Here is a 15200-nt window from a genome sequence, read left to right on the forward strand (position 1 = left end):
GGGTACCCAGTAAGGCCCAGCAGCCCGTGATGGGAGGGCAGATCTCTGCAGCAGGGCCTTCAGCTAACTGCAGAGTCAGTGGGGCGTCTCGGAGAGCTGCAGTGTCCCGCGGCCTGCTCTACAGTAATAACCCTGGTGGTTAACGTGCCTCTCTACAGCACTATCAGTTCTGCTGAGGGTGCACGTTTCTCTCCCCTGCTGCTCCCCCTCTGCAGCAGCAAACCCACTACCCCCTCCACCACCACCACCACCACCACTATTCCTCCTCCGCCCTGCCGCAGCTCGTCAGAGAGCTGCTCAGGCGTGGTATGAGCTGTCAGGGGCTGCTTGATGGTGATGCCCGCGCGGCCTCCCCCGAGTGTGATGCTGTAGAGTCCATCACCCATCTCTCTCTCTCTCTCTCTCTCTCTCTTTCTCTATAAGGACCACAGGCCACAGAGAGGCCGCTCAGACAGGATGAGGTAGTCTTTCTTCTGCAGCAGCAGGCAGTGAAGGACGGGACAGACAAACTGTTGGCTTCCACTTTAGGAAGGCCAGACTTGAAGTCCTCTTTGCACGTCCAGGTCCTTCTTAGACCTCAGTGACTATAGTGATAATTACAACCGCTGTAGTTAATGCACATGTTGACACACTGGGAACATTTAAAAAACTGCATTAACTAAACAGAAATCTGAACACACTCAGGCGTGTTATTATGTGTAATTAAAAGACTGTTTATTAATTATTAGTGGCTGTAGCTTAAGTGGTAGAGCAGATTCATTTATCCACGCTTCCTCCGTCGGTGTATCCAAGCGTCCTTGAGCAAGACACTGAACCCCAACATTGCTCCCAAATAGTATGTGTGTGTGGCAGAAATAATTTATGTCATTTTGGACAAACTCCTCCTCCAAATAAATGTAAAAAAGAATTAAAAAAAATGTAATGTAATATTTCTACATTGTGAGAAGCCAATTCAACCATTTACACCCTATTTTATTGTCTTATTCTTCTGGTTTTATTGCGACACTTGCTTTATTTTGCACTACTTCATTCTGTTCTTTTTACTTCTATGTGACCTTATAATGAGCTTATAATGCTAGAAGGGCAGATGTAGACATAAGCACACATTATTGTGCATTTGATAGATAATCTGTGGAGGAAATGCATAAGAGAAATCTGTCTAATTTAACATTTTTGTATTTGTTCGCAAGTCTGCCTTACATGTAAACTCCTATGTATAGATACTGAATCAGTTTTTGGTTGCTGTAATTGTTCTTCCTGTCCATACCGGCCATGAAAAGATGGAGGATAAGATGGTGCATAATTTCCATTTTTACCTACTCCTTTATTTCTATTTTCTTACATTTCTTTATGCTTCAAGAGCAACTGTAATGTCCCAAATTATCAATAAAGTTATCCCTCCGCTGCAGCAACACTGTCAGGGGAAACATAAAGAGAGGATTTATGCTAAAAAAGACTTTAACTTTGGAAGATGCTCAGACTTTGACTTTGTCTGAAGTTTAGAGTTTTGCACAGACTGAGGACTGTAGATTTTCTCCCCCATCACTTGCATTGAAATCCCATTAGTAAGGTATCTCTTGATGGCCAGTATTGACAGAAGGAATGATTACAGCATGAACAAACTGTTTTCAATATACACATGGGCATGTGAGTATAGATTTGTAAAACTATTATAGTTTTATTACAGTTAACATTTTCCATATTCACTCTTTTCCTCAGTACGAGTACTTCAACGCCGTGCTGATCAATGAAGTGGACGAGGAGGGCAACAACGTGGAGCTCGGAGGAGAGTTCCTCCTGGAGCCCAACGACCATTTCAATAACCTGTCGGTCAACCTGAGCCTCAGCGTGGTGCAGGTGCCCACCAACATGTACAACAAAGGTGAGAGCTCAGCCTGCGGCTCTGCACACAGGCAGGATTACAGGAGTGTTATTTACCTGCTGTGAGCTGATGCACAGGGAGGAGAGGAGGAGGAGGGAGGAAAGTAAGTGGTGAAAGTGAGAAATGGTAGCTGAAGCTGTATCAGTGTCAACGGGCTGGGAGAAGTGGAGTTGGGGGATCGATAACAGTCCAGACATAAAGGGGAGAGCAACTGCAGACCTCTCAAAGAGACTGAAAAGAGCGCAGAGAGGGGGTGATGGGAAAGATGTTTGTCATACGCTAGCTGTTCAGCCGCTTCTTGTTTTTTAACGGAGCGTGTCACCTCTCCCTGTGTATCGCCGGGGCTGCTTTTGTTTGGCTATAATGAACTCCCCATAACTCTCTGCTCACTGCACAAAGGGAGGCTCGTCCAGCAGGAGGAGGGGAGGGGATGATTTAGTCACAGGCATTGTGTCTCCTTCAGGGGGGTCAATAAGGGACAAAGGTCAACCGCGCACTCGGTAATGGTGACCAGGATGATTACTGTTATTATCACCATTTAATTTACTTGTTTCTCTCCCTCTCTTCTGTGTCTTTGCCCAACATCCTCCTCCTCCTCAGATCCCGACATAGTGAACGGGGTCTACTGGTCCGAGGCTCTCAATAAAGTGTTTGTAGATAATTTTGAAAGAGATCCAACACTGATCTGGCAGTACTTTGGGAGCGCCAAAGGTTTCTTCAGGCAGTACCCCGGTGAGTCCATGCGTGTGTGTGTGTGTGTGTGTGTGTGTGAAAGAAAGGCTTGTCTCAAGGGAGCCATCAGCCGTCATTGCGAGAGAAAAAAAAAAAACAGATCAGAACAAATGATTTAGAATTACTAAAAGGGTAATTTGGCTAATGTTGTAATTTTACAGACCATCAGAGAGGATGCACATATACAGACGGTAATTAATCAGAATTTGCCGGTGTGGGTCTACAGTCGGGGCTGCTGGATCCAACCGAACCTATCAGACCGTTACAATGAAATGAAACAGGCGGTGGGCTCACTGCAGTGCTGGAGTGATGCTACAGAGATACAGATGATGATATTATCTAATATGGACGCTGTATGTTTAATGTGTCAGGAGCAATTCATTAAAAAAATTTAGTTTTCTTTCACCAGTGTTTAACAAAAGCCTTTTACTAATGTATTCATCATTTAAATGTTATTTGAAAATCACACTTTATTGAACTCTTCCTGGCTTCTGGTTTTGGTCAGAAATATCAAAACATTAATAAAGATAGATGGAGGCCTCAGTGTGTAGTTTATACCGTAGGCCGTGGTGGAAAGTAACTATTTACTCAAGTACTACTTAAGTACCATTTTGAGGTACTCATACTTTACGTGAGGACTTCCGTTTTATGCTGCTTCACGCTTTTACTCTGCTGAATTTTAAAAGGGAAATATTGCATTTTTTATTTTTTACAGTTATACCTTTCAGATTAAGATTTTGCACACAAAACATTTTTATAAAATATGAAGTATTTTGATAGATTAAATCAGTCAACAGCATATAAAGCAGTTAAAATTAGCTCCAACTTGATCAACTACAGCATTAAATTAAAGTTCCGTATAGTAAGTATTTCCATAAATCTTAAATGTTCATGACTAAATAAGCAGCAGTCAAAACATACTCAGTTATTATTTATTAAGGGTTTATCACTCCAATCTGCTTCATCAGGACTGTGTGGGTGTGGTTTGATCAACAGCGCTGGCAACGTGAGCAAACAACCCACCAACTCTCAACAGATTTTCTGTGTTCCAATATACATACTACCACACTATTTAGTATGCCAGAAAAATATTTAGTATGTCCAAATAATTAGTCTGTCGAAGGCAGTATGCCAAAAATACCAGGATGTCCTACATGCAGTCGTGTTTTGCAGTATATGTACATATATGAGCAAGAGGGTCAAAGTTCAAGGCGCAATGTTATGATGAAGTAGTATGTCCCAATTGTATGCATACTGTACGTACAATACGTACTTTGTAAGCGCAGCTGCAGTATGTACTAAAAGTAAAAAGTATGTGATTTGTCACCAGTGATTCCAGAGTTGCTAAATCCTGATTGATGCTCAGAAGTGTCTGTTTTCATCTGAGATGAAACCAGTGGTAAGACGAGAGATAAAACTAAAAATACAAAAATCCTTCAGGTGAAATAAACAAAACTTTGGCAGAAATGATCATCTCCATATAGGACTTCATTTCTCATAGTAAAAAAGGCGATTGAGAAAATAGGTTTTCAGGGCCTTTAATGCATCTAATTGCATATTAATGAGCCAATAATATGATAATACAACACTGACGGAGGCTTTTCTGCATGAGTTCTTTTACTATTGATACATTTTGATTCTTTTGAAGTTTCTCTGAAGAAATATTTTGAATGCAGGGTGTTTACTTGTAACGGAGTATTTTTACAGCGTGGTATTGTTGCTTTTACTTAAGTGAAGGATCTGATTACTTCTTCCTCCACTGACTACGTGTCGGGTTCAATACATACATTAACTAAAAATATTAGTAACCAGTTTGCAAAACCAAAGCCTTTAAGCAGCATGTGTGAGCTTGCTGGTGTTTATCCACTGCAAAATGTTGTTATTTTCTCTGCTCTTAATTGACTTGCTGATCTATTTCACAGGAGTAAAGTGGCATCCAGATGAACATGGCGTCATTAACTTTGACTGTAGAAACAGGAAGTGGTAAGCCTTTACTGTACATACCGGACAAAGTGTACTTGCTCCTGCACCTCATTGTCTGTAAATAAATAAATAATATACTAAATAAAATATTTATTTTCTTATTCAGCAACAAGGCCTCAAAATATGTATTTTATTTATTTTATAATTTCTCCATATTCCAGGTACATTCAGGCAGCAACATCTCCTAAGGATGTTATTATCTTAGTGGATGTTAGCGGAAGCATGAAAGGACTGAGGCTGACCATCGCCAGGCAGACGGTCTCCTCCATATTAGACACACTTGGAGACGACGACTTCTTCAACATCATTGCAGTAAGTTTCACCTTATCTCAGTTTATATGTTTGTGCATCTCTCTATTTCTCAGTAGCCTAATCCCAGTCTATTGCTGTCTATTATCTTAACAAAATAGTTTTCACCAAAGACATTTCTATTAAGTATTTCAGACAGCTGGAGTTCAGTCTTCCATGAAATATTAATCTATATAAATGTTATTTCCGCAGTATAATCAGGAGATCCACTATGTGGAGCCTTGTTTGAATGGCACGCTGGTCCGAGCCGACAGAACCAATAAAGATGTGAGTCACGATCAAACTGATATGTAAAGAATATACGTGGATCCTATCAGGTTAAAAACTTTCTTTTCCACTTTGGTTGTTATCTGTTAGCATTTCCGTGAACATCTGGACAAGCTGTTTGCCAAAGGGATCGGGCTGCTGGGTGACGCTCTGGCCGAAGCGTTCACCATCCTGAGCGACGTGAGTTCCAGTACAGTAAACCTCTCTGTGTCTGTGACTGTCAGTTTAATAGGGATGCTGAGCAAACACAAATCACTGAAATAGCACATCCCAAAGTAGATCAACTAAATTCTTTTTTACTGTTTACTGATTATGTGACAATGCTGTTGAGTTGTCACAAAATTATTCATTTATTTATTGATTCATTTTACATAAAAATAATGAATTTGTGCCCAGCTATCACAAATACACTTTGCTTTAATTTAACTGAAGGACTCCACTTGACCATGAACATGAGGAGAACTTTCATTTTACAAGCCACATTTGTTTTCAGTGACAGGAAGTGTTGGAGTACAACCCTCTGCATGTTCTCTGCTAATCATAAAAAAGTAGCACACTCCAGTCAAATGTATTTGAGCGTTCGGGAGGCGTGTCGCCTGTCGAAACGCTCCAGCGCTATCCCTGTTCCGCCCTCCAAACACAGACACATCTATTCCGAATCGTGATTAATGGCTCTAATTAATGTCGATGATTAATAACGTGGCTGATTGGAACACAAAGCAGATAAGGCCAGGAGCCACGCCGCTCTCCTTTTATCTCCCTGCTTTCAGGCGAGCTGTGGCGGCGCCGCTGAAGCTGAGGGACTGCAGCTTTTACCTCTGCGTTTGTCAGATTAATTAAAGCCCTGCAATGAATATGGTAATCAGGTAGCCAGTAGCACGCTACTGAAATGCATTGTTAAACCACTGCCCAGTGAATGAAGTCAGAATATACAGCTTATCTTGGACCAAATCAAAAAGAAACTTGCTTCACTTGAAGAGCACGGCACCATTTTCACGAGAGCAGTGTTGAGATACAGAAAAAATTCCTCTCACAGGCGGAAGATATAAAAGAATCACAGAACAGCGAACGTATTAAATATTTTAACATATTTTAACATCAAAAGACATGTAAGACATCCCCCTCGTGGGATGATTTTAGAATGAGATCATTGATTTACCTCTCCAACAACTAGGGCTTGGGATTGATTAGATTTTATCAGCATCAATTACTTAATTATCCCTGTTATTGATTATGTCTTTTATCATTAACATTTAGATTTACTCGTTCTTATTTACATGCAATACTGAAACAAATGGCTTAATACGGCTTAGCTAAAAGACTGATGCTCAGCAGCAGAGAGTGCAGCGAGTCTTCAATCAACCTGGTCTCACGGGAAGGCGTATAAATAGCATGACATTAAACGGACATTACACGCATTTTAGGTATTTGCATGTAGTTTTTATGCCACGCAACAAAACTACAGTACGCAGTTAGGTTTAGGCGACAAAACCACTTGGCCTTAAAATAAGTACGGAAACTAAGTAACATGATTACGGACAACCTGTCACAAACGTCACTTAAAAACAAACGTCACCAACATAACTTACAAAACAAAACACCGGTCTCAAACACCGGTGTCATGGTTAAAAGTCCTGTGTTTGTTGGACCCATCTACTTCCCCTCCCGCCCGCCATAAGGGGTCTTTCTCACTTTTTATTCTACGTCACTAGATCTAAGCGTAGCATATTTACGTGGATGCGTTTACATTGCAGTCAGCACAGGCTACATGGCGTACAAATGACACGCAAGAAAGGCGTTTTTATTGCATGCTAAATGCCTTGCGCATTATCGTGGCCTTTATACGCCTTTCCTGCTTCAATAATTACTTTTGACACCCTATGGCTGAAAATATTCCTCTGGCTCAGGGAATGGAAAGTCACACAACAACATAATTTATTAAACTAACCGTAACAAAAATCGAGGATGTTAAATCAGCAATGAAAGCCTGCATCTTGGTGTAGGGTCTGTGCTATGAAGGTGTTGAAACAGATGTAGGGTGGTGGACACTAGCTGAAGGAAGAGAGAAAAGGTTAAGCACTTAAAGCCCCGGAGCCCAGGTGAACCAGATGAGCTGTCGACTCTCCGGTGTCAGCCAAAGCCCACAGACCGCGGGAGGAACGTCACACACTAGACCAACTTCTTCACAGTCGCCATTTTGACATGTGAAATAAATAATCAAATAAATGATGTCTGAATTCAGTTTAGTTGCTTCAGTTTCAGCATCCTGGTATTGTGCATGGTGGCTCGCTGTGTCACCACTTACTGGGAGGTTTAATGGAACAGAGCCATTGTTATAATGTCATTAATAACACCTGTGCTTTTTGTCACAAGTCAAAATGTTTCCAGTGAAAAAAGTCGATATAGAGCAAAACAATTCACATTAAAATATTGTGGATAATCATCTTACTTAAAGGGGAACAACGCCCATTTTCAAAATTCATGCATGTTATTCTTATGGTCTAAAACGGTCCAAAAAAATATTAGTAAACAAGAACAACTCTCTCCCAAATGCAAAACTAAAGGCTAAAACACAAACTTGTGATGTCATAGGGTATACAACATGGAGCTGCTCCAAAGACAATTAATAAGGAAAGATGTTCTAGATGACACTGAGAGCACCCAGAGGACTGATCTGAGTATATAGGAACATTCTCCGTTTCACAACTGATAACACCACAATAGAATAAAGCTCATTTGGATCTAAAAAAAAAGAAAACAAACATTCTGTGGGTCCATAAAATCAGTCTCCCATTTCTCCCACTTGATGACATCACAAGTTTGAGACTTACTTCTCCAGTTTCTGGCTTTGAGAGAGAGGAGCTCATGTTCACTAATATTGACTGAACTTTCCATAAAAATCACATATTGGAATTCTTAATTTAAGTGGTGTTCCCCTTTACAAATTGATTTTCTATAATTGAACTTTTTTTTTATTTATTGTGTCATGCATATACAAGTTAGATACAAACTTTTAAGACACCAAAAATGATAAATACTGTTGCAGAGGTGAAACAGTTGTCAGACACGAACATAACTTCTTCTATTACATGGCATCTTATTTTCTATTAACAAGCGAGTTGTGAAGGCCTCCTGATGTGTGATTTGAGAGTAGCGGAGCTCAGCAGATTTCATCCTGTGATCGTGTCACTACATCCTCCTCTTTCACTCTGTTACAGGTCAATAAACCACTTAATTACTGCGATGCATCTTCTGGCATCAGAATAAAGTGTTCCACACTCTTCAGCTTTATTTACCAAGACGTTATCTGTGTTTTATTGACTGAAGTGCTGCTCAGCTGCCATATCAGACATCCTCACCATATACAGCTCTGTTTGTTTAATGTTTAAATAACAGCGCATGTATTATTTTGTTTTTTGATTTATATCTTGATTTGTTTTCACCCTTTTCTGCAGTTTAACCAAACTGGACATGGCAGTTTGTGCAGCCAGGCCATAATGCTTGTGACCGACGGGGCGACGTCAATGTATGACGACGTTTTTGAGAAATACAACTGGCCAGAAAGAAAGGTGAGTCTCTCTCTCTCTCTTTTTTCCCTCCTTCTCTTCTGTTCCTCATGGTTTTCAATGTTAGTCATGTCCTTTTTCAGAGTTTTCTGCTTCCTCTGCACTTTTCTTCCAGCGGGGATAGATGTACATTTTAATACTTTATGCCAGCTGGAGCTCCTGTCTTGACGTTTTGAGGAATTGGTTTCTTACTTCATTATCACTCATAACTCTGTATTGTACAATCCTTGTCAATATGATGTTTTTCAACGTGTTGGCGCATTACAGCGCAATATTTCCCCCCACGAGGAATAAAACATGGGAAATTAACTGCTTTCAAGGGCAGAGTGGGTACGCTGGAAGTAGTCTCAGAGGCTCCGGTCCTCGTCCCCCCACCACCACTGTGTTTCCCCCACATTTCTCCCTGGACTCAACGATGGGTTTAAATCTTTTGTTAGCCTCCCTTTGTAAGACCTAAATGAAATTGAAATGAAATGGACTGCTGTGCCACTCACAAAGCAATAAAAACAACAGCTCCGGGGCTTTTGTTCAGTCCTATCAAGCATATGTGTGTTGGCAGTGTTTGGCAGGGTACAGGGCAGTGTTTGGCAGGGTACCCCATCCCCCCCTCAGACGCCCTCAGGGCCGCTATATGGCAGCCATTCAGTGTTTTCTATATGCTTCATGCTTAGCAAAGCATCTGGAGCCAATGAGCCGTGCAGGTTTGGCAAAGTGTCACACAGCGTTCTTTAAAAGGACAGTGGGACATGCCCTCATGCCAAACCCTCAACAAAAGAAAATTAGCTGAATTTAACTGCAGAGAGTGCAAACTGAAAAAAAACGTACAGTTTTAAAACTGACAAAGAAGGACTGGAAAGAAAATGTGAAGAATGAAAACAAAGAGCTGGAGAAGCAGCTTAATGTTCAGTGTTTCCTCATGAGGATGTAAAAACATGCAGCTACTTCTTGCTCCTACGCCTGATAGAATCAGGACAGGAAGATAAAGTACTAAGGAGACACATCACTTTGCATGTTTGGTCTTTTTTTAATCCTTCCATCTTTGAAGCTGTCGACATCTATGTGTCCTCTGCACAGGTGCGAATATTCCCGTACCTGATTGGACGAGAGTCTGCATTCGCTGATAACCTCAAATGGATGGCTTGTGCCAACAAAGGTTTGGGACTTTTTGATAAACACGTCTTAAGAGTGTCGAGTTGTACGAGCTGATGTGGTGTTTCTGTGGAGGATGTGTGGGTGCTCGTGTGGTTTGGCCGTGTATGTGTGTTTTTCGTGTGTGCATGCATGTGTATGTGCTGGGCTCAGACTCTTTTCTGCCAAGAGGCAATGAAGTGGCACTTGGGGGGGGTCAGAGGTCAACCCGCTCTAATCCCTCTTCCTGTCAGAGTGTCTCCCTCTTGGCTGCTCGCTGCTGATGGCTCCCACGTGTCAACGCTCTGGATGAGTGCCCTCTGAAAGGGAAAGTCACATCCAGGAAAACAGATCACGGGGGGATTGAGGGGAGACAAGCCCCAAACATCCCTCCCCATACAGACCCCCACTGTGGGATAACCTTACATGTCCAATATGAAGCATTGTCAGCAACAGCAGGAGCTGACACGAGTCAAATGGCTCCTGTGTCACTGTAAGCTGAACCACTGGAAACACAGTGCAGTAATGTCAGCGACGCCAGCAGCAATTTACAACATTGTGTAAAGGGGCAAGGGGTGCATTGGGGCAGGCTGTTCTCATACAGCGTTTGTAGCTATACCTAGAAAAAGTAATGCACTGTAATTGGTGTATATATATATACCACAAAATCAATTTGTATGTAATCCACGTGATCGTAAACCAGGAAGTAAAGAGCCACAAACACCACGTAGTAGGGGTGTAAGAAAATATCAATACACATGAGTATCGCGATATTATGTTTGTGATACTGTATCGATTCTCCAAAACACTGTATTGATTTTTGATTAACCTCTTAAAAATCAGACGAGTCACCGTCGCGCCCGGCAAATATTTGATTCCAAGGTGGTAGCGGGCTCAGATAGAGTAAAGGTACCGGCATCATATGAAACTAGAAAACCTAAGGAATCTAGTGGTACCAACCATGTCATACTAGTTTTTTGTGAAGCAGGCTAAATAACACTCCAAAATTACGCAAAATTTTGGCGAGGAACTGTCATGTCCATTTTCAAAGGGGTCCCTTGACCTCTGACCTCAAGATATCTGAATGAAAATGGGTTCTATGGGTACCCACAAGTCTCTCCTTTACAGACATGCCGTTTGGGGCAAAAACCATGCAGTTTTTTGCATGCAATACAAATATGTAAATTTTTGCCTATTCTAAAATGGTGTATTTGTGGTGTGTTCTTTATACTATGACAGTTTTCCTAAAATTTGATTTTAAAAATTGCAATTATCGCCTTACAGTATCGCAATATATTGAATCGTTACCCCTGTATCATGATACGTAATGTATTGCCAGTTTCTTGCCAATACACAGCCCCACTGCGTATGGCGGATGTCGTTGTGGATCAAAAAACACCAGACTTTTGCGCAGGACACCAGTGTTCGTATCCCGTGTGAAACCAGAAGTCGACGTTGAGTTATTTGTTACATAACTTCCATACTTAAGTTACTTCACTTACGTAGTTATTTTTACCCAAACCACGATCTTTTCCTGAACCTAACCAAGACTGTATATGCATGTAACGAGCTGAAATTGACACTTGCTGCTGGACATTCGTAGGAAAACGTACAAAAAATTAGGATTAACTTTTCGTAAGATATCATCCGAACCATTGTGAGAGGATACGTTGATGGATGCATTGGGGAAACTTGGAAATATGACTTCAGTATTTCTAAAATCCTAAGCTACGGCCCTGTTTGCTGATAGTACTTTTATTTAAGTTTCAGATGCATGACTAAACACTGCTGATCCGATACTTCTTCCACCACTTTATATCAATTTAAATATTTTCATGTGTAGTATTAAACAGTCCAAATACATGTAGGACTACATATTGTGGAAGATGTACACTGATCAGCCAAAACATTATGACCACTGAGAGGTGAAGTGATCACATTGACCTTCTCGTTACAATGGCACCTGGCAGTGGGTGGGATATATTAGGCAGCAAGTGAACATTTTGTCCTTGAAGTTGATGTGTTGGAAGCAAAAAAAATGGGCAAGCGTAAGGATGTGAGCGACTTTGACAAAGGACAAATTGTGATGGCTAGACGACTGAGTCAGAGCATCTCCAAAACTGCAGCTCTTGTGGGATGTTCCCGGTGTGCAGTGGTCAGGACCTACCAAAAGTGGTCCATCGGCGACAGGGTCAGACCCGAGGCTCATTGATGAGCGTGGGGAGCGAAGGTCTGTGTTGTCCGATCCAATAGTAGAGCTACTGTAGCTCAAATTGCTGAAAAAGTTAATGCCAGTTCCGATAGAAAGGTGTCAGAACTCACAGTGCATCGCAGTTTGTTGCGTATGGGGCTGTGTAGACGCAGACCGGTCATGGTGCCCATGCTGACCCGTGTCCACCGCCAAAAGCGCCTACAATGGGCACATGAGCATCAGAACTGGACCTCGGAGCAATGGAAGAAGTTGGCCTGGTCTGATGAATCACGTTTTCTTTTACATCATGTGGATGGCAACGAGTTCGAGGTGTTGACTCGGTCTCCAAATTCTCCAGATCTCAATCCGATCAAGCATCTGTGGGATGTTCTAGACAAACAAGTCCGATCCACGTAGGCCCCATCTTACAGGACTTAAAAAATCTGCTACTGACGGCTTGATGCCAGGTACCACAGCAGACCTTCAGAGGTCTAGTGGAGTCCATGCCTCGACGGGTCAGGGCTGTTTTGGCGGCAAAAGGGGGACCTACTCAATATTAGGCAGGTGGTCATAATGTTATGGCTGATCCGTGTATATGCTCTGCCTCATTTTAGGTTAACATGTGTGTGTGATTAATTGCAGGATATTTCAGTCAGATCTCCACCTTAGCAGACGTTCAGGAGAACGTGATGAGGTATCTTCACGTCATGAGCCGCCCGAAGGTTATTGACCACGAGCACGACACGGTGTGGACTGAAGCTTACGTGGACAGTGCTGTGAGTGTGCTTTACTTCTTAGGCTGAAGCAGCATCATGACTTCCTGTGATTGTCCTAAGTATTAGTCCTCATGCATGCTTGTATGTGCAATGAAGCAACATGCCTTGATTCCACTTTTTGGGGCTGTAGTTTGTGGTAGCTGCAGGTTATTTTGTCCGTCCCTGTACCGTACAGTAAGTGTGCACATGTGTGGGTCTGCTTTCTCATCATTACTCTTCATGCTGCTGGAATGATTCCTCATTATGAGCTTCATTAATCTGCACGGACCCCCACCCCCACCACCCCCCACCCCTCCATCGTACATCTGCTTCCACAAAGTCAATGCACAAAGTGAAGGCTTTAATCCACTGGACGATTCAATCTTTGTGCGTCTCTTCTTTCATTGCAGCTTTCCCAGGCTCATAAGGTAAATATCTACATGTGGTCTGATGTTTAAGTGCTCACAAGTAGAATCATATTTGTAAGAAACATCATTTATTTGTAGTCTTATCACAAAAGTATCGATCAGGAAGTAGTTCTGAACAAGCATCAGAAAGCAGATCACGGGCAGGTTATAAAATGTTCCCACTGGGGTTTAAATTTGAGTCATGTTGCATAAAGCAGAAGTGACTCGAGAGGTTAAATAGCAGCTTATTGTCCCTCCTTTTCAACGTTATGCTTCAGTATCTCCTAGGAAGTGTAAAGTGAGGAGAGGCTCTTCCCTCTGAGGGGCAGGAGCAGCAGAGGAGCATTTATTGTACTTCTCTCCATGAGCATGCACACACTAAAACACACACACACACACACACGCACACACACACACACACACACACACAGAAGGGTTGGGAGATTGTCCTCTGGAGTGTGTGCTCTTGTATCTCAGCCTCAGACACACCATTCATCATTCTGTGGATCATTGCATTTTATCTCCTAAAGCCCATAATAAAACTGACATTGGAGGGGAGACCAAGAAAGAGAGAGAGTAAAGGGAGGGGGGGAGGCGTGCGTGGCTTTACCTGTGTGCGTGTGCGTGTGTGTGTGTGTGTGTGTGTGTGTGTGTGTGTGTGTGTGTGCGTGTGTGCGTGCGTAGACTGAAGCAGTCCAGTTTCCACTTCCATTGTGTGTTGTGATGAATTTAAGGACCCACCATTCTTCATTTTGTCAAGCTAGATAGTACATACGCACACTGCAGTTCACAGCTCGTTTGCTTCATATGCATGCACATACACAAATGAACATCAACACACACACACACACACACACACACACACACACAGGGACACTCAGCTGTGTCGACCCACGAGGTGAGGGAATAGCAGACCTACTTTAACAGGGCTCATGTGCTTAATTATGTCAGCCTTCATCCTACTGAGCGGACGCCGTCTCCTCCTCCTCACACACGGTTCAGGTTTGACATCAGAGAGGCCGCGACCGGCGTCCTGTTACATGATACTGCAGGATGCTGCTTTTAATTAATTCAGTGTCAAACAGTACTCTGATCTAATGAGACCTCTGTTTTTGTTCCCTGCTACTTGAGTTTGGAGACACTTTTGGCTTCATTATTGTCCTGAAGCTGTTATTCCCTGCTGAATAACTCATGATCCTCTCCTTTCTATCTGGAAATTTGAATTTAATTTCATGTCAATTAGGCCGCCTCTCCGCTGGTAATTAGCTACTGTACTGTGTGAAAAAAAAAAAGAAAATTGGTTTTTCACCCGTTAACATTGATTGACATTTTCATTGCGAATGTTTTCTTTTTCTTTTAAATTGTACATTCTCATATGATTTTGTTGAGAAGTTTTGTCATTAAAAGCATTTTTCTGTAGTACTAGAACCAGCAATTGTCCTTTTTTTTCAGTTGAAGTCCAAAGCGGGCCCAAGTCTGATGACTACAGTCGCCATGCCCGTCTTCAGCACAAAGAATGAAACGGTGAGAGAGTGAGTCAATGACTGAGTGAGTCGTGATGATGGAAATTAACTATGTACATTTACACATTTTACACAATTTAGAACAATTTTGACATACTTGTACTTTACTTGAGTGTTTCCATATTTTGCTCCTTTCTGCTTCACCACATTTCATGTTGTTGTTGTTGTTGTTGTTACTCATCTATGATATCTAAATGTTATATATGATAAGCTTATTAAATTCAATACATTGGTAAAGAATAAATGAATGTCTCCAAACCTTTTTGGCTTGTGACCCCTCACAAATAAATCTTGCTGGGGTTTCTTGTCACATTTCAGATGTCTATCAGTTGTTAGTAGTGAAACATGTCCCCCTCAAAACATCACACATGGTTTCATTTAAATAACTGTTTGAAGCCCAAAGAGGCAAAATTACCCAATATTTCACAAAACATAGAGATGTTATAAATTTGTGAAT

General features: G+C 41.8%; 1 protein-coding gene across 1 annotated transcript in view; it reads left to right on the top strand.

The window, feature by feature from the left end:
* Positions 1-15200, top strand: part of cacna2d3 (calcium channel, voltage dependent, alpha2/delta subunit 3) — a 43756-nt gene that overhangs the window by 13963 nt on the left and 14593 nt on the right. The window contains exons 6-16 of the mRNA XM_037768995.1: positions 1720-1882; positions 2483-2614; positions 4537-4597; positions 4759-4909; positions 5099-5173; positions 5264-5353; positions 8629-8742; positions 9814-9892; positions 12701-12834; positions 13224-13241; positions 14673-14744. Coding sequence (XP_037624923.1) covers positions 1720-1882; positions 2483-2614; positions 4537-4597; positions 4759-4909; positions 5099-5173; positions 5264-5353; positions 8629-8742; positions 9814-9892; positions 12701-12834; positions 13224-13241; positions 14673-14744 — 1089 coding nt within the window. The remainder of the gene's footprint in view (positions 1-1719; positions 1883-2482; positions 2615-4536; positions 4598-4758; positions 4910-5098; positions 5174-5263; positions 5354-8628; positions 8743-9813; positions 9893-12700; positions 12835-13223; positions 13242-14672; positions 14745-15200) is intronic.

Source organism: Sebastes umbrosus, chromosome 1 (assembly GCF_015220745.1).
Source record: "Sebastes umbrosus isolate fSebUmb1 chromosome 1, fSebUmb1.pri, whole genome shotgun sequence".
Taxonomy (NCBI): domain Eukaryota; kingdom Metazoa; phylum Chordata; class Actinopteri; order Perciformes; family Sebastidae; genus Sebastes; species Sebastes umbrosus.